We start from the raw sequence: 19,958 nt of genomic DNA, 5'->3' as shown, positions 1-19,958 counted from the left end.
TGGTGGTAAGTGATCAGAAGCTCCAGGCTGCGTCTTTCATCCATGTGTTAGTGCAGTTATCTCAGACTCCCTTCCATGCCATGCCCCTCAACCTGGGTGAGAGGAACTCAGTTGAAACTTTCCTGAATCAGGAAATCCCTGACATTCATGGCATCCTCATGAGCCGTTCATGCCCCAAGCCATGCCCGGCCACCTCTTTGTGCAGCAGGGGCACCTCTCTGTTCTGTGCCATATTCTTCTGGCTCCACTTCCTCCTCCTCCTCTCACCTCCTGCTCCTGTTCTTCCCCCTTCCAGGGCCTCACTGGCCTCAAGCTCCACACTTCTTTGGAGGGCCATGTAATGGAGAACACAGCAAACCACAACAATGACACAGACCCTTGCAGGAGGGTATTGGAGGGCATCACCCAAATGGTCCAGGCACTGAAATCAGATCTTCAGAAGCCCGATGGCCTGCTCACTGGTTGCCCTACTGAGCAGGTGACACTGGTTGTATCGCCTCTGTGTCTATGTCTGAGGCTTCTGTAGAGGGGTGAGTAGCCATCTCTTCAAGGGATATCCCTTGCCCCCTGGAATCCATCCACGCACTCTGCAGATTGGAGTGGAGATCTGAGGCAGCATGGACTGGCGGAGAATTTAGGAGTCATGACAGCTGCCTGGAAAGTAAGCACACATATGGAAGAAGCTCTTATGGTTGCAGACCAGTTAAATGTTGTGGAACTGGAAGCCCTTCCTGATGAATGGGTGGTCAGTTGGTGCCTTGATGGCCACATGGGTGTAATTGATGATGCCCTGAACCTGGGGGAAGTCCAGTGATGGTGGCGAAACCCACTGCCCTCTGTGCCTGCAAAGCCATATCTGTGTCATTACAGATGTCTGTGACCATCTTCCTGGAGAGATGCAGTCTCCTACAGCAACTGGAGTTTGGTCATCTCCAGGTAGCTTCATCTTCAGCAGTAGATCCTTTGCTCAGTCTATGGCCTCTTTGTTCTTTCTGTCCTTCTTTCCTCTCCCATGCCCTCGTGATGCCAGGGGTTCACTTTTCCTGTGCAGCTATTGCCCTCCATCATCATTGCACTCAAAATCTGAGAACTGTGCCCCCATTGTCAGCTGCAGCCTTCCATCTGGGGAGGTGGCTGCCCAACTGTCCTTGGCAGGGGATGCCGACCCCATTCAATGCCTGGGTGCTGAATGCCCACTCTCCCTGCCACCTTTGCAATGCCAAGTGCATCCCCTTACCAAGAGCTGAGTCCCCCTTTGCCCTGTTGACCCTTTTATGGGGCCGGGTTGATACCCTGGGGCAGCCATGACTGACTCCGCACCCTGTACCTGCCTCCCCTTGGCTGATCTGTTTCAGAAGGTGTGTGCTACCCATGCCCCCCTTTAAAAATTTCAAGATTAAACCTTAACAAGTTCTTAAGTTTTTTTTAACAGCTTTATTTGGCCTCAGTTGGAAGGCAAGCGGGATTCCTGACCCGCAATGGTGATTAATGCCTGCACCGCAGTCAGTGCCTTAAAATTGACAGACTGCCCAGCGCCAGTATTATGTAGGGCCTCCCACTCCCCACTTATGATCCTGACTTCAGGGTCCCCAAAAATTCAGCCCATTGCATATTGTTGTTACTCATCAGTCAGGTGCACCTCCCCTGTCAAAATACTTGGCTCTGTCTTCACGGAGAAAGATACAGAAAATCTCCCAGAAATACTAGGGAACCAAGGGACTTGTAAAAATGAGCACCCGAAAGAAATTAGTATTAATAAAGAGGTGGTACTCGAAAGGTTAATTGGATTGAAGGTTGATAAACCCTGGACCAGATGAGCTACATCCCAGAATGTCGAAAGAGGTGGAAACAGAGATAATAAATGCATTGGTAGCTATCTTTCAAAATTCTATAGATTCTGGAAAGGTTCCTGCTGACTGGAAAGTAGCAAATGTAACGACACTATTTAAGAAAGGAGGGAGAGAGAAAACAGGGAACTGCAGACCTGTTAATTTGATGTCAGTAGTAGGAAAAAGTTAGAATCTATTGTAAAGGATGTGATAACTAGACACTTAGAAAATAATGACATGATTGGGCAGAGTCAGCATGGATTTATAAAAGGGAAATCACATTTGACAAACCTGTTGGAGATTTTTGAGGAAATGTTAACTGTTTTTCTCTCTCCACACATGCTGCCTGACCAGAGTACTTCCAGCATCTGTGGTATTTTGCTTTTGGATTCCTTATTTGATACTGTTTGAGGGCCTGGAAGTTTAGAATTGGCTGGTCCTAGCACTGTTCCCTCATTGACTGATAAATCCAAAAACTGAATAGTAAGATCTGTTGTTTTTGATGATTTTTACTGGCAACCAAGCTTCAACATCCAGATAGCAGAGAATGGTTTTGAAGCATTAGCCTCTGAGTTATGGATCCAGGTTTCTTCCTCTGCATCACTCAACTAGGCTGGCACAAGGTCTGTTACTATCAACAAAGTGAGATCTGAGCAAATTAATTAAAACATGAATTTATTTCCTGCATCTCCCCCTTTTCTTTATTCCTGGTCCCTTCCTGACTGTCTCCTCCCCCTCCTGTCAACAAGTAATGCAACCTTTCAGTTCTCCTTTCTCAAGTACTTTTTCCTCAATCTCACCTGCTGCCAACTAGTCTCCAACCAAATCACTCCTTGCTTTCCCATTTGCCTGCTGCCATTCCAGGTTTTAATCGTCTTTGGATAAGCCCACAGCTGTGCCTCTCAACATTTTTCAGAGGACTCATTAAGGCAATCGTCACTGCCTCATGATGAGTAACAGCCCTAATTGCCCCATTCTTCTCTCATCGACTTCCCACTGGTTATGTCCGCTGGGGGATAGTATAGCCAACCTTCCTCTCATTCTGCTTGCTCCACCCATTGCTACTCCCTCAGATTCTATCAGCAGATCAATAAGCACTGCACCCTCCACATTTCCCTCCATGATAACTCCAGCTTTCACTCATTACAATTAGCAGGAGTTTAAACTGTGGTCACAAATGGGTTTCACTAAACAACAAAGTGATTTTGCATTGATTACAATTATATTGTTAATATGAAATGGTGCAATACCTCATCCTCACAGAAGAAATGTGGAAGACTTTTACAACCAAGACATTAACAACTTGCCTTTTATCTTCACAGATGCTGTGTATTTCCAGCATTTTCTATTATTTCAGATTTTTTCCCTTTCATCTCATTGAAAATATTGCTTGAAGATGGAACAAAAAGTTTACATCTCTAAAGTACAAGCATAAGTAACCGAAACTCATTTATATTTCAGGACCTAGAGGCTCAACAGGAAAAATGATTTCTTGTCACAGATGTCTAAAGCATGACTTTCTTTTCTTTATTCGTTCATGGGATGTAAGCTTCACTGGCAAGACCAGAATTTGTTGCCTATCACTAACTGCCCTCGAGAAGGTGATGGTGAACTGCATTCTTGAACTGCTGCAGTCCATGTGGTGTCGGTATACCCTTGGCGCTTTTAGGGAGGGCGTTCGAGGTTTTTGACTCAGTGACAGTGGAAGAACGGTGATAAAGTTCCAAGTCAGGGTGTTGTGTACCTTGGAAGGGAATTTTGCAGGTGGCGATGTTCCCATGCGCCTGTGACTATGTCAGGTGGTTGCTTGACTAATCTGTGGGACAGCTCTCCCAATTTTGGCACAAGCCCTCAGATGTTAGGAGGAATCTGCAGGGGTTGTGATGTCAGCAAGAATAAATTATTAGAACTTTTCCTGATGAAAGTGTTTAAATGAGAGCTTCATCTGTAATGTGCAATTTAGTACATATAGCAGAATATTATTTTGCGAAATGTACTCGGCTGTACAGTAGATACATGCATATTTGGAAGGTGCTGTCGAAGCAGCTTTGGCAAGTTGCTGCAGTGCATCCTGTAGATGTGACACACTGCTGCCACTGTTTGTCAGCGGTGAAGGGAATAAAAGTTTAAGGTGGTGGATGGTGTGCTGATCAAGTGGGCTGCTATTTCCTGGATGGTGTTGAGCTTCTTGAATGTTGTTGGAGCTGCACTCACCAGGCAAGTGGAGAGTATTCCATCACACTTCTGACTTGTGCCTTGTAGATGGTGGACAGGTTTTGGGGAGACAGGTGAGTTACCTGTCACAGAACTGCCAGCCTCTGACCTGTTCTTGTAGGCACAGTATTTATGTGGCTGGTCTAGTTAAGTTTCAGATTGTTGATGATGGGGGATTCAGCGATGGTAATAATGTTGAATGTCAAGGGAGATGGCTAGATGTGGCGCGAATGCTACTTGCCACTTATCAGTCCAAGCCTGAAAGCTGTCCAGGTTTTGCTGCATGCAAACGCAGACTGCTTCAGTATCTGAGGAGCTGTGAACATCGTGCAACCAGCGAACATTCACAGTTCGAACCTTATGATGGAAGGAAGGTCATTGATGAAGCAGCTGAAAATAGTTGGGCCTAGAACACTACCCTGAGGAACCCCTACAGTAATGTCCTGGGGCTGAGATGATTGGCCTCCAACGACCACAAGCATCTTCCTGTGTGCTAGGTACGACTCCAACCAGCGGAGAGTTTTCCCAGATTCCCATTGACTCCAGTTTTGCTAGGGCTCCTTGATGCCATACTCGGTCAAATGTTGCCTTGATATCAAGGGCAGTCACTCTCAACTTACCTCTGGAATTCAGCTGTTCTGTCCATGCTTGGACCAAAGTTGCAATGAGATCAGTGCCCTGGCGGAACCCAAACTGAGCATCACGGAACAGGTTATTGCTGAATAAGTGCCACTTGATAGCACCGTCAATGACACCTTCCATCACTTTGCTGATGATTGAGAGTAGACTGATCGGGCAGCAATTGGCTGGATTGGATTTGTCCTGCTTTTTTCGGACAGGACATACCTGTGCAATTTTCCACATTGTCAGCCAGATGCCAGTGTTGTAGCTGTACTGGAACAGCTTGGCTCAAGTTGCGGCTAGTCTGGAGCACAAGTCTTCAGTACTACAGCTGGGATGTTGTCAGGGCCCTTAGCCTCTGCTGTATCCAGTGCCTGCAGTAGTTCCTTGATATCACATGGAATTAATCGAATTGGCTGAAGACTGGTAACTGTGATGCTGGGGACCTCAGGATGAGGCCTAGATGGCTGAAGATGGTTGCGAATGCTTCAGTTTTACCTTTTGCATTGACGTGCTGGGCTCCCCCATCAAGGATGGGTATATTTGTGAAACTCCTCCTCCAGTCAGTTGTTTATTTGTCCACCACCATTCATGACTGGATGTGGCAGGACTGCAGAGTTTAGATCTGATCTGTTGGTTGTGGGATCACTTAGCTCTGTCTTTAGCATACTGTTTAGCGTGCAAGTAGTCCTGCGTTGTAGCTTCACCAGGTTGACACCTCATTTTCAGGTACGCCTGGTGCTGCTCCCTGCATGCTCTCCTACACTCGTCGTTGAACAAGGGTTGATCCCCTGGCTTGATGGCAATGGCAGAGCAATGGATATGCCGGCCATGAGGTTACAGATTGTGGCTGAACACAATTCTGCTGCTGCTGCTGGTCAACAGCACCTCAGGGATGCCCAATTTTGAGCTGCTTGATCTGCTCTGAATCTATCCCATTTAGCACGGTGGTAGTGCCACACAACACACTGGAGGATATCTTCAGTATGAATACAGGATTTCATCTCCACAAGGACTGTGCGGTGGTCACTCCTACCAATACTGCCATCGACAGATGCATCTACAACAGGTAGATTGGAGAGGAAGTGGACAAGTAGGTTTTCCCCTCTTGTTGGTTCTCTCACCACCTGCTGCAGGCCCAGTCTGGAAGATATGCCCTTCAGGACTCAACCAGCCCAGTCAGTAGTGGTGCTACCGAGCTACTCTTGGTGATGGACATCGAAGTCCCCCCTCTAAAGTAACTTCTGGGCCCTTACTACCCTCAGTGCTTCTTCCAAGTGGTGTTCAACATGGAGAAGCAATGCTTCATCAATTGAGGGAGGGCAGTAGGTGGTAATCAGCAAGAGGTTTCCTTGCCATGTTTGACCTGATGCCATAAGTTTTTATGGGAACCGCCGTCAATGTTGAGGACTCCCAGGGCCACTCCCTGTACACCACTGTGCTGCCACCTCTGGTGGGTCTGTCCTGCCAGTGGGGCAGGACATACCTAGGGGTGGTGACGGAGGAGTCTGGGACATTGGATGTATTTATGATTTAGTGAGTATAACTACGTCAGGCAGTTGCTTGACTAATCTGTGGGATAGCTCTCCCAATTTTGGCACAAGCCCTCAGATGTTAGTTAGGAGGACTTTGCAGGGATTGTGATGTGAGCAAGAATAAATTATTAGAATCTTTCCTGATGAAAGTGTTCAAATGAGAGCTTCATCTGTAATGTGCAAATTAGTACATACAGCAGAATAATATTTTGCGAAATGTACTTGGCTGTACAGTAGCTACATGCAACATGAGGAAGAAATGAAGCTTGCAAACAGGAGCATGTTTGGAAACATGGCAGATGTTGGATTTAAATGGGCTGATCTGAGATTACTGGAGTATATTGGAGCCTGAAATCAAATTCTCAGCATTTCTCCATTTGTTTTCACTGCCTCCTTTTTGTTCACTTTCTACTTGCATATCTAAGTTCAGTTGATTTATATTCTATTACTTTGATTACAATCCAAACTACAAAAAAGAAGATATGCTCGGAGCAAAGGCAAGGGCATACAAAAATGTCTAGTGCATTCTGTTGGCTAGAAATGTTTGGAGCAGGCAGCTAGTTAATGTAACACATACTAATGCAATAGAAAATACCCCTGGGGAGGTTGAGAGTTTCCAACTTGGGACAAGTTCAGAGAAATTTACCAATTTAATGCTGGGATCTTGTCATAGTCAGGAAGGGGGAGGCAAAACAGACAGGATGACTCACCCCAGTTTGCTCTTAAACATTCAATCGCTACTTACTGAAGAGGTCTGGGAGCAGGACATATACCCACCCTCCTACACAGAATGGTACACCTTATTTGAAATAGAGGATAATAAATAGAAGCCACAGCAAAACAAAGCCAGCTTTTTAAAAAAAAAATACCTTTGGGAACTGAAGCCAAGTGGTTTTGCTTTAACAAAAGAATTCAGGCTAAACTGCAGGGAGCATAAAAAATATATACAAGTCCAAAGGTGGTATTTGGAATATAATGACTAACTTCTGCAGGTATAATCTCTAGCGAATTCATATCGCAGGGAAAGAAGAAAGCATTAAGCTTGTTGGTGGGGTTTCTTTCATCAGGTATTCTGCAAGTGTAAACCAAAATGCAAATGCATGCTATTCTCCATCTCCCATAAGCTGCCTCAAAAATGGCCAAAAGCTAAGATGTCAAAAAAGTTTTCTACTCCCATGTCTGTATGAAAGTATGCTGCTGTAATTTAAATTTTATGGAGAAGGCAAATACAGATTGAAATAATTGCATTTTTACATTACAGTGTATTTTCCTTGCCACAAATCAATTTAAAGGAAATGAGTATGAACAAAATTAGATCCGGCAGACAGTTCCCCTGCTGTGCTCTGCAGTGTGAACAAGGATGCATTCTGCTTAAGGGATGAGTAGTCAATTCAGGGACCGCGATTAAAAAGAGAGATACGTGTGGTTATGCATCGTACCTAAATCTATTGTTTAAAACAGAACAGCTAGCTAAAGCACAAATATGTAGCATTAGGTAAACAGTTTTACCATTATTTCAAACATGCCTTTAAGAGTCTTCTAAAATTCAAAGGTAATTAATACTGAATAATCAACTACTCCTCTTACTCTCTGAATATTTTAAACTGACAAGGTTTTCTGCACTAGGTGACAGTAATCCCATAATTAAATTAAATATTCTGAAAATTAAGTTTAACTGTGGTTTCCTTAGCTTATAATGATGTCCCTGGTGTGCTTCCACATTTGCACAACATTCATCTGAAGATCCATCTCATGACCTTCACTCTGGTCATGCAGTCACCACTTCAAAAGACCCTCAAGTTTCCAGTGAAATTATTTACAAGCTGGGAGTATCCTTCCCAGACTCCTTTGCAGTGTGCCTGGAAAGTAAGAGGATTCAGGATCTGGTGATGGAGGAGCCTTGGACCTCGACTTTAACCAACAGATATGATGACAACAAGGACTGCAGGGCAAATGGGCAACCAGAGTACCATGGTGCAAGAGCTCATTCAAGTGGGAGGAGTGAAAAAGGAATGTGTTAGTGATACGGGACAGTAGAGTTAGGGAGATAGATACTGTTCTTTGCAGCCACGACCAGGAGTTCCGAAGATTGCATTCCCTGCTCAGTGCCAGGATCTCCGCGCGGCTGGAGACGAACTTGGAGTTGGAGGGGGAGGATCCAGTTGTTGTGGTCCACGCAGGAACCAACAACATAGACAGAACTAGGAATGATGTTCTGCTGAGAGAATTTGAGGAGTTTGGATCCAAATTAAAAATGCAGAAGCTCAAAGGTTACCGGAGACATGAACCAGTTGGCACAATGTCAAGCAGATTAGAGAATTAAATGCGTGGCTCAAAGAGTGGTTTGGGAAGAAGGGGCGCCGATTCATGGGGCACTGGCATCTGTACTTGGGAAGAGGGAGCTGTTCCATTGGGATGGGTTCCACTTCAACTGGGCTGGGATCAGTGTCCAGCTGAATCATATAACTACTCTGTGGATAGGTCTTTAAACTAAAAGGATGGGGTGGTGGGCTCAAGTGAAGGGAGATTTAGAAAGCTAAAGAGAAAAGTTGAGGCAATAGAGCAGTGTAGCGATTTGGGTGAAGACAAGGACAGTGGGCAGGAAGGGGCGGAGAGTTTAACAGTAATAGTGCATCAGCAAGTAAGGTCCATGCAAAAAATAATAAAAAATTAGAAATTACAAGCTCTTTATCTGAATGTGCGAAGCATTCACAATAAGATGAACTAGCGGCACAGAGATAAATAGTTTGGATCTAATCATCATTATAGAGACACAGTTACAAGGTGACCAAGGTTGGGAAATAAATATTCCAGGCTACACAACATTTCAAGACAGACAGAATGAAAAAGGAGGAGGAATAGCCCTCATAGTAAGAGATGACATAAGGAAAGTAGTGAGAAAGGATTCTGGTTCAGAAGATCAAGAAATGGAATCAGGATGGGTGAAGATTAGGAATAAAAAGGGTCAGAAAACACTGGTGGGAGTAGTTTATAGTAGTTATGCTGTTGTACAGAGCATTAAGCAAGAAATAATTGGAGCATGTAGCAAAAGCAATGTAATAATTGTGGGGAACTTTAATCTTCATATAGACAGGACAGATCAAACTGGCAAAGGTAGTCTGGAAGGTGAGTTTGTAGAGTGGTTTCACGAAAGTTTCTTGGAACAATACATTGTGGAACCAACCAGGGTTAAAGCTATTTTGGACCTAGTACTGTGCAATGAGGCAGGTTTAATTAGAAATTTCATAGTAAAAGATCATCTGGGAGAAAGTGATCATAATACAATTGAATTCCATATTAAGCTTGAAAGTGACATACTCCAATCCCAAAGAGGAATCTTGGACTTAAAACAAAGCCAATTAGATAAGTATGAGGGGACAGCTGGCTAAGGTTGATTGGGGAAATAGACTAGAAGGTATGGTGGTAAATGACAGCGAGAAACATTTAGAGACAATACAAAATGTTCAACAAAAATATATTCCATTAAAAGACAAAACCTCAGCAACAAAGATCCATCCGTGGCTTATTAGGGAAGTTAAGGATAGTATTAGATTAAAAGAAGAGGCTTACAATGTTGCAAAGAATAGGAGTAAGCCTGAGGATTGGGAATGTTTTAGAAACCAAAGGGAGACCAAAATGCTGACAAAAAGGGGAAAAAAATAGAATGCGAGCAAACGTGCCAGGAACATAAAAACAAATCGTAAAAGCATCTACATGTATATAAAAAGGAGAGTATCTAAAACAAACACTGGTCCCATAGTGGCAGAGAGAGGAGAAATTATCATGGGGTATGAGGAAATGGCAGAGATGTTGAACAAGCATTTGCAGAGGGGGGAGGCGGTGATGTAGTGGTATTGTCACTGGACTAGTAACCCAGAGACCCAGGGTATTGCTTTGGGGGCATGGGTTTGAATTCCACCATGGTAAATGGTGGAATTTGAATTCAAACAAATCAATCTGGAATTAAAAGCTAACCTAATGGTGGCCATGAAACCACTGCCGATTGTCATAAACACTGATCTGGTTCACTCACGTCCTTTAGGGAAAAAAATCTGCTGTCATGGACTGGCCTGCATGTGACTCCAAACCCACAGCAATGTGGCTGACTCTTAAATGCCCTCTGAAATGGTCAAGCAAGCCACTCAGATAAATCAAACCGCTACAAAGTCGATAAGGAATGAAACCGGATGGACCACCCGGCATCAACCTAGGTACCGGAAACTACAACGGCAAATATAGCCCTGTTGATCCTGCAAACCCGTCCTTAGTAACATCTGCGGGCTTGTGCCGAAGTTGAGAGAGCTATCCTACAGACTAGTCAAGCAGCAGCCTGACATAGTCATACTCACGGAATCATATCTTGTAGACAATGTACCAGACACTGCCATCACTATCCCCGGGTATGTCCTGTCCCACTGGCAGACAAACCCAGCAAAGGTGGCAGCACAGTGGTATACAGTCAGGAGGGAGTTGCCCTGGGAGCCCTCAACACCAACTCTGGACCCCATGAAGTCTCATGGAATCAGGTCAAACATGGGCAAAGAAACCTCCTGCTGATTACCACCTACCGACCCCCTCAGCTGATGAATCAGTACACATCCATGTTGAACACCACTTGCAGGAAGCACTGAGGGTGGCAAGGGCGCAGAATATTGGGGGACTACAATGTCCATCACCAAAAGCAGCTCGGTAGCACCATTACTGACCAAGCTGGCCGAGTCCTAAAGGACATAGCTGCTAGACTGGGTCTGCGGCAGGTGATGAGGGAACCAACAGGAGGGAAAAACATACATGACCTCGTCCTCACCAATCTGCCTGCTGCAGATGCATCTGTCCATGACAGTATTGGCAGGAGTGACCAACGCACAGTCCTTGTGGAGACAAAGTCCCGTCTTCACACTGAGGGTACCCACCATCGTGTTGTGTGGCAATACCACCCTGCTAAATGGGATAGATTTTGAACAGATCCAGCAATGCAAAACTGGGCACCCATGATGTGCTGTGGACCATCAGCAGCAGCAGAATTGTACTCAACCACAATCCGTAACCTCATGGCCCTATCTAACCCCCCACTCTACCATTACCATCAAGCCGGGGAATCAACCCTGGTTCAATGAAAAGTGCAGGAGGGCATGCCAGGAGTAGCACCAGACATATCTCAAAATGAGGTGTCAACCTGGTGAAGCTAGAACCCAGGACTACATATCTGCCAAACTGTGTAAGCAGCATGCGATAAACAGAGCTAAGTGATCACTTTGGGTTCCGCCAGGGCCACTCAGATCCTGACCTCATTACAGTCTTGGTTTAAACATGGACAAAAGGGTTGAACTCCAGAGGTGAGGCGAGAATGACTGCCCTTGACATCAAGGCAGCATCTGACCAAGCATTTGACCATTAAGGAGCCCAAGCAAAACTGAAGTCAATGGGAATCAGGAGGAAATTTCTCCGCTGGTTGGAGTCATACCTAGCATAAAGGAAGATGGTTGTGGTTGTTGGAGGCCAATCATCTCAGACCCAGGACATCACTGCAGGAGTTCCTCAGGGTTTTGTCATAGGCCCAATTATCTTCAGCTGCTTCATCCATGACCTTCCCTCCATCATAAGGTCAGAAGTGGGGATGTTCGCTGATGATTACACAATGTTCAGTACCATTCGCGACTCTTCAGATACTGAAGCAGTCCGTGTAGAAATGCAGCAAGACCTGGACAATATCCAAGCTTGGGCTAATAAGTGCAAGTAACATTTGCACCACACAAGTGCCGGGCAATGACTATCTCCAACAAGAGAGAATGTAACCATCACCCTTTGATGTTCAATGACATTACCATTTTTGAATCCCCCATCAACATCCCGGGGGTTACTATTGACCAGAAACTGAACTGGACCAGCCGTATGAATACCATGGGTACAAGAGCAGGTCAGAGGCTGGGAATTCTGCGACCAGTAACTCACCCCGTCTCCCCAATGCTTGTCCACCACCTACAAGGCACAAATCAGGTGTGTGATGGAATCCACTTGCTTGGATGGGTGCAGCTCCAACAACACTCAAGAAGCTCGACACTATCCAGAACAAAGCTTGATTGGCATCCCATCCACAACATTCACTCCCTCTATCACCTATGCACAGTGGCAGCAGTGTGCACCATCTACAAGATGCACTGCAGCAACACACCAAGGCTCCTTAGATAGCACCTTCCAGACCTACTACCTCTACCACCTAGAAGGGCAAAGACAGCAGATGCATGGGAACACCACCACCTGCAATTTCCCCTCCAAGCCACTCACCATTCTGACTCGGAACTACATCACCATTCCTTCACGGCCGCTGGGTCAAAATCCTGAAACTCCCTTCTTAACAGCACTGTGGGTGTACCTACCCCACACGGACTGCAGCGGCTCAAGAAGGCAGCTCACCACTACTTTCTCAAGGGCAATTAGGGATGGCAATAAATGCGGTCCTAGACAGTGACGCCCACATCCCATGAATGAATAAAAAAAAACTCTGACTGAAGAGATATAAGCATTGCAGTAAATTTATAGCTTCACCATTTAAACCAATTGATATAACTACAGATCACTGTTGAGTGATATTTCTAAACCTAATTTGTTCAATAAAACACAGTAAAGATGGCCAGGCAAATGATGTGTGGCAGCTGTAGCATGTGGGAGCTAGTGGACACCTGTCTGATCCCCAGGAACCACATCTGCAATAAGCGTCTACAGCTAGAGGAATTTCGGCTCAGAGTTGATGACCTGGAGTCCGAGCTTTGGAAACTGCGATAAAGCAAGAGGGGGGGGGGGGAAAGTTTCCTGGATACTTTGTTTCAGGAAACAGTCACATCCCTTAGGTTAAGTACTTCAGATTTGGTCTGTGGTCAGAGATAGGCTGGTGTGATTGTCAGAGAGGCAGGAATGGGGATCCAGAAGGGAGCAGTGGAGAAGCCTCAGCCCTTGCAATTGTCCAACAGGTACGATGCGGATGAGAGCAGGGACTGAAGGAAGGCTGATCAAACTGACCATGTTGATTCAAGGCTGAGTTAGACAGATTTTTGACTGACAAGTGTTATGAGCGAGGTGGGAGGAGTGCACTGTCTTTTCTAGTCCCAATTCTCCGCATTTCACAACATATATTTTTTAAATGTTTACCGATTCAGTCAATCATATACTCTACTCTTTATCCCAGAATAAAATACACCAACCAGGTTTCTTTAAAAAACAACAAAATTATCAGTTCATTATCAAACAAGACTTATCCAGTAATGAAGCAAAGCATTAACTCAGATTGAAATATGAAAGTTCCCTTTTTAATGGCAGTGGCGCAGTGGTTAGCACCGCGGCCTCACAGCTCCAGCGACCCGGGTTCACTTCTGGGCACTGCCTGTGCAGAGTTTGCAAGTTCTCCCTGTGACCGCATGGGTTTCCGCCAGGTGTTCCAGTTTCCTCCCACAGCCAAAGACTTGCAGGTTGATAGGTAAATTGGCCATTGTAAATTGCCCCTAGTGTAGGTAGGTGGTAGGAGAATGGTGGGGATGTGGTAGGGAATATGGGGTTAATGTAGGATTAGTATAAATGGGTGGTTGTTGGTCAGCACAGGGCCTGTTTCAGTGCTGTATCTCTAAATAAATAAAATAATTTGCCACACACACTCACATACAATCTGGAAAAAAAATACAGAAATTCTATCTGCAGAATTCTGTTACAAAAAAAGATAAAAAAAGAATACTTTGGCCAAATACTTGCTAATTCTTGAAGAAAAAAAAGAGAAAATATGGAAGGAAGTCAGTTGTCCCTTTTGGTCTGGCATCTGGGTATATGGAGACAAGTCACTGGGATTTTTTTCTGAAGCAGTTCTTTTCAGGTAGCGTTGAGAATTAATCTGGCAGGCTTTTCCAGCTTCTCAGGAGAGATGCAGCACCAGGGATTTTAGCTTTTCCACACTGGATCTTTGCAGGATTTCTTCAAGGAGGTAGAGAAAGAGGTGGGCTGGGTGGTTTCTTTTTCCTTGGTGGGCAAAACACCAACTGTCTTTATAACAGTTCACACTCCAACTAGAAAGTCAACCTCTTGACCTCCATAAACATTGACATGTGGCTTCTCTGTAAACATCTTCCCCAGGTCACCAAGGTTTCTATTGCTTATTGAACTTAAAGCATATGATTTCTAGCCAGATTGTTTTCAAACAACATCTCAAGTGTTATTTCAGTGAATGTAGTTAAAAAAAAAACACATCCCTGATCCCACATCAGTTTTAACACAAGTTCTCAAAAAAAATTAAAAAATGGAAGCCTTTCGTAACACAAATGAGTCAAAGATTATAGGGGGTAGGCAGGAAATGAAGTTAAGGCCACAATCTTATTGAATGGCACAGCAGGCTCCGAATGGCCTACTGGTGTTCCTACTGCTTATGGTTTTACATACCAAAAATAGAGGCATGCCAAGGGGCTAATAAGACTGAGGACTGTAAGGTAATTAATATCAGCAGAGAAAAAGTATTGCAGAAACTCAAGGGACTAAAAGTCAACAAATTCCTTGGACCGGATGGCCAGAATGTCTGGAATTCTCTACCCCAGAGAGTTGTGGAGGCTAGATCACTGGAAGTATTGAAAGATGTAGATAGATTTTTGAAATGTCGGGGAGTTGAGGGCTATCAGGAGCTGGCACGAAAAAGGAGTTGAAGTCTGGGGCAGATCAGCCATGATTTTATTGAATGGAGTGGCAGGCTTGTGGCGCCGAATGACCTACTCCTGCTCCTATTTCTTCTGTTCTTAGGTACATTCTACGGTTCTAAAAGCAGTAGCTGCAGAGATAGCAGATGCACTCGATACGATTTTCCAAAATTTCCTAGATTCTAGAACAGTCCCAGCAGATTGGAAGTTAGCAAATGTAAATCCGCTATTCAAGAAAGGAGTGAGAGAAAACAGGGAACTTCAGGCCAGTTAGCCTGACATCAGTTGTCGGGAAAATGCTAGAATCCATTAAGAAAGTCTTAACAATGCACTTAGAAAATCATAGCATGAGCAGACCAAGTCAATATGGTTTTACGAAAGGGAAATTGTGTTTGACAAATTTATTAAGAGTTTTTTGAGGATGTAACTAGTACGGTGGATAAAGAGGAACCAGTAGATGTAGTATACTTGGATTTCCAAAAGCATTTGATAACGGTACCACACAAAAAGGCTAATACACAAGATAAGGGCGCATGGAATTGGAGGTAATATATTAGCATGGATAGAGGATTGGTTAATGGACAGGATGCAGACAGTAGGGATAAACAGCACATTTTCAAGTTGGCAGGCTGTAGCTACTGGAGTGCTGTAAGGATCAGTGCTGGGGCATCAGCTATTTACAATCTATATGAATGACTTAGAGGAACAGACCGAGAGTACTATATCCAAGTTTGCTGATGATACAAATCTAGGTGGAAATGTAAGTTGTGAGGAGGACACAAAGAGGCTGCAAAGAGATACAGAGTATGTGGATGGACAGGGTGGCAGATGGAGTACAGCGTGGGGAAGTGTGAGGTTTTCACTTTGTTAGAAAGAACCGAAAAGCAGAATATTTTTTTAAAAATGTGTGAAACTTCTAAATGTTGCTGTTCAGAGACAGTTAGGTGTACTCGTACAAGAAACAGAGTCAGGATGCATGTCCAGCAAGCAATTAGGAAGGCAAATTGCCTGCTGGCCTTTATTGCAAGGGAATTGGAGACAAGAATAAGGAAATCTTGCTACAATGGTACAGGGCTTTGGTGAGACTACACCTGGAGTACTGCGTGCAGTTTTGGTCTCCATATTTAAAGGAGGATATACTTGTATTGGAGGTGGTACAGCAAAGGTTAAGTAGATTGATTCCTGGAATGAGAGGGTTGTCCCATGATGAGAGGCTAAGTAAATTGGGCCTATATTCCCTAGAATTTAAAGAATGAGAGGTGATCTCTTTGAAACATACAAGATTCTGAAGGGGCTTGATAGGGTAGACAGAGATCATTTCCCTGGGCTGGGGCATCCAGAACACCAGCGCATAGACTCAGCTTAAGGGGTCGATCATTTAGGACTGAGATGAGGAGAAAACTCTTCACTCAAAAGGGTTGTGAATCTTCGGAATTCTCTATCTCAGAGGGTTGTGGATGCTCCATCATTGAGTATATTTAAGGCTGAGATGGACAGATCTTTGGTGTCTGAGGGAATCTAGGGATAACAGCAGGTGGGAAAGTGGAGTTGAGGCAGAAGATGAGCTATGATCATATTGAATGGTGGAGCAGACTCGAGGGGTCATCTGGTCTATTCCTATGTTCTTATCTTCACTTTGGTACACCATTCATAACTGGACTTGACACTTCATGTGTGGTCTCAATATGAAATGTCACTTTCCACACACAAAAAGGCTGCGTTGGAAAGATGGCAATAAGGTGGTCCTGAATGAATGCAAAGGTCTCCACGAAAACAAATCAGAACTTAATAAAGCAACAAGTTCGGAAGGCTGATGAGGCTAAGTGAATGCCACTGTATGATTTGTTTGCATGATGCTTTTGTTCCAAAGGGAGGAAGCCCCTGGAGGACATGGTTTCAGCACCAACAGCAATTAGGCAGCTGCAGTTCACAACAACCTAACTAAGGAGTTTGCTAAATTACTGTAATTACAAGATTACAGACTGCATCAATCTGCATTAATAATGTAAAAATGTAATATTTCTACACCAAAATCCTCTCAGTCACATTTATATCAATGGTAACATGAAAAACACCTGATATTGGAGACAGGATTGAGGTTTTATAGAGATACGAAAGGCTTACAGTGTTAAAGCTAGAACAGAATGGGCATTCAGGATTATTTTTAAGATACAAAAACAACCAAGAGGGTTAACAGTGCCCATATATCCAATTACCCAATTAATTCTAAGGAGAGATATGAGTGCAAATGAGCCTCCCAGCATGCAAAAATGACCTTTAGAGTTGTCAGTGATGTCAGGCAATGAAAGGTCAAGTGAAAAATCACATGGTAGAAACAAAAGATCCAAATTTGGGAATACTAATGAAGCAAAAGGTAGTCACAAAACTGGAAGGCTGCGCTGAAGCAGCTGTGAAGTCAAGTTATACAATGTTAATATTGGGTAAACATGATTTTGGATTTCTATGGGTGGGAACATCAGTGTTGGGAAATAGTTTTTTTTATTTTTTTTAAATTGCTGATAGCCTCATACATTTAAATACTAGATAACATAATACTCAGGTGCAGAGCAGAACTCAGTTACTAATGAGGCAGTCTCCTAACCCCTGCCCTAAAAGCCACCCCCACTAACTGCATCAGACTGACACCTGGTCAATTCAGAGAGCTGTTCGCCATCAATATAAACCATCTTGTAAAAATGATAAAGGATCAATCCCTATAATCAGATACTTTGCATAATTGAATTGAAATATTGAATATTTTTTAATTTAATGAAGACAAAACCTAAAAGGGACAGATGGCGCAAAGGTGCAGTGAAGAGAATAACTGTAAAACTAACAAAGCCAAAACTAGTCACTTTTTTCTCTATCAGGAAGATACAAGCCTGGCTACTTAAATTTCAGAGGTTTCATCACAGGATGATTTTGAGGTTACTCACCTTGTGTGCAGTTTCTGCAAATTGCTGGGAGCTGTTCATCATCTCTGCGGTTTGTTTTTCAGCTCGGCCTAACCTTTCTCCGCGTTCATTCAAGGCTTGGCTGGCTTTCTGGACTGCACTAGTAACACTGTCCGCAGCTGAATGCAAGATACTATTCCCTGGAAGAGAAGAGAATTTTATAAATAAATTTGCTTTTTTTTTTGTTTTGTTAAACAATAAGTAGTCATGTCTACGAAAACCTTTAATCCTTCATGTACTTTAACAAAGCTACAAGTGGAGCTTGGAGAACACAGACTTAAAACAAATGCAGATTTTTCTGCCAGTAAGAAAATCCTAACTGATGAGCACTAAAGTAGAAAATAGGCAAGATGAGTTCATGCGACTTACTCGTCAAGCTTTAAATGAATCATGAAAACAAAAGAATGGACAGCAGATCCGTTACAGTACCGTCACCTGCTACATGTAGCTAAATGGTGCAAATACAAAAGATTGCATTTATATAGCACCTTTTATGTTAGAAATGTCCCAATGCACATCAGATAGTGATATGGAAACAATGAGGTGCTTAGACAGGTAAAACAAACTGCATCAAAACACAACAGTCACAAAGATGGGAGGGAACAGTATAATTTTAATTTCAAATGTTGTGTTTTACTCTGATCCAGATACTTCACATTGTCACAACAATTTTTTTAAACAGAAAGTCTTCATTTGACAATATTTTAAGGGGTAATACTGTCTGGTACTGACCCACACTATTTATGATTCAGGTTGGATCTCCCTGGATTTAGCCGAGATTAGTAGTTGAGGTGATGCAAATATCTTCTGGGCCAATTGGTTTAGAAATGTGGGTGGGTGGGAATGAATACACCCAGTATCATAACTGCCATTTAGCCATCTTTGCTAGAATGCACATGTGCAAAAATAAAGAGCAAAAAGAGAATTTGCCTCAGCTGTTATTTGCCCTGCTCACTTGTAATTCTGTAACCTACCGTCATCTAGGCTGACTCATGAAGAACAACCACTTGAGTACATTACGAAAGCAGTGATGTCCAGGGAAGCACAGTGCAGTGAAGGATGCTGCCTTTAGGACAGAACAAAAGAAAAAGGATCTTCTGATGCCCTACTTAGATTTGGTGTATGCTGAGGTCTGATGATGAAAGCTCCAAAGGAATATCTGGCAGTCCAACCTTGACCAAGGACAACATCTCTCTGTTGTGGGCTTGTATTTGCATTTTCTTGTGCTGGCTGCAGGGTAACTTCAGGAAGCATATTGAGCTTGGTTTATAACTAACATTATTTATTCCAGCTCCACAGTTCATTACCTTTAAAAAGGGATTTGCCAACATTAGAATAGTTTCAAGTTTCACTAAGAGGACATGAAATGAAACTGCACCATTTCTACATATTTGCATTTCATAAATAGAGACTATGGTTAATATTTATGAGCTGCCACTGGAAATCTTTGTTCCGTAATCTTTGCAGCCTTCACTAAACTGCAGAACTAACAGCATTCTACGAAATGGTAAACATATCACTTGCGCAAAAACGTGAAGGTAATAACATAAATCAAAGTCTACTTCAAGCCCATACTGGTATCAATGAACAAATGCAGAATACTGTGGTTGTTAGAAACCTGAAATAAAAGTAGAAAATGCTGGAAACACTCAGCAGGCTGCCAGACCTGTTGAATGTTTCCAGCATTTTCTGTTTTTACTTGGCATCAATGAACTGGCTCTCCAGGTGAGAAAAAATTTTCTTTCCTCAAGCAATTGCTTGCGTGCAATATATAAAATATAAGGTTGGAAGAAAGACTAATCAGCTCTTCCAGTGATAGGGCCTACATTCAGGACCTAGGGATTTCCCTTTACCTTGGCATTAAACCCAAATCTCTGTCGCCTAATGGCATCACAAATTTGTTTTTTAAATGACTAAATTGTATCTGCACTAGGTGGCAGACTATTCCATAAATTAACTGCTCTAAGTCTGAAGAAATTAATTCTGGAATGACGCTCAGCGATGACACCAATGAGTTGAATGTTTTGCATTGATTCTCCAAATAAAGGTCAGGTTAATCCTGACACATCTGAAAATCTTATCATGGTTTTAAATACAGGAATGGAAACGGCTGTTTACACATGAAATGAATGGTTGATA

The 19,958-nt window shown here is 43.4% G+C and overlaps 1 protein-coding gene across 9 annotated transcripts in view; it reads right to left on the bottom strand.

The window, feature by feature from the left end:
• The window catches only part of stxbp6 (syntaxin binding protein 6 (amisyn)), a 324,378-nt gene that overhangs the window by 16,986 nt on the left and 287,434 nt on the right, over positions 1-19,958 (bottom strand). For all 9 annotated transcript variants that reach the window (XM_068038355.1, XM_068038354.1, XM_068038356.1 and 6 more), the window contains one exon: positions 17,802-17,959. In XM_068038355.1, coding sequence (XP_067894456.1) covers positions 17,802-17,959 — 158 coding nt within the window. The remainder of the gene's footprint in view (positions 1-17,801; positions 17,960-19,958) is intronic.

This window comes from Heterodontus francisci, chromosome 9 (assembly GCF_036365525.1).
Source record: "Heterodontus francisci isolate sHetFra1 chromosome 9, sHetFra1.hap1, whole genome shotgun sequence".
In the NCBI taxonomy this organism is placed as follows: domain Eukaryota; kingdom Metazoa; phylum Chordata; class Chondrichthyes; order Heterodontiformes; family Heterodontidae; genus Heterodontus; species Heterodontus francisci.
This window is presented reverse-complemented; position numbering and strand designations above follow the sequence as displayed.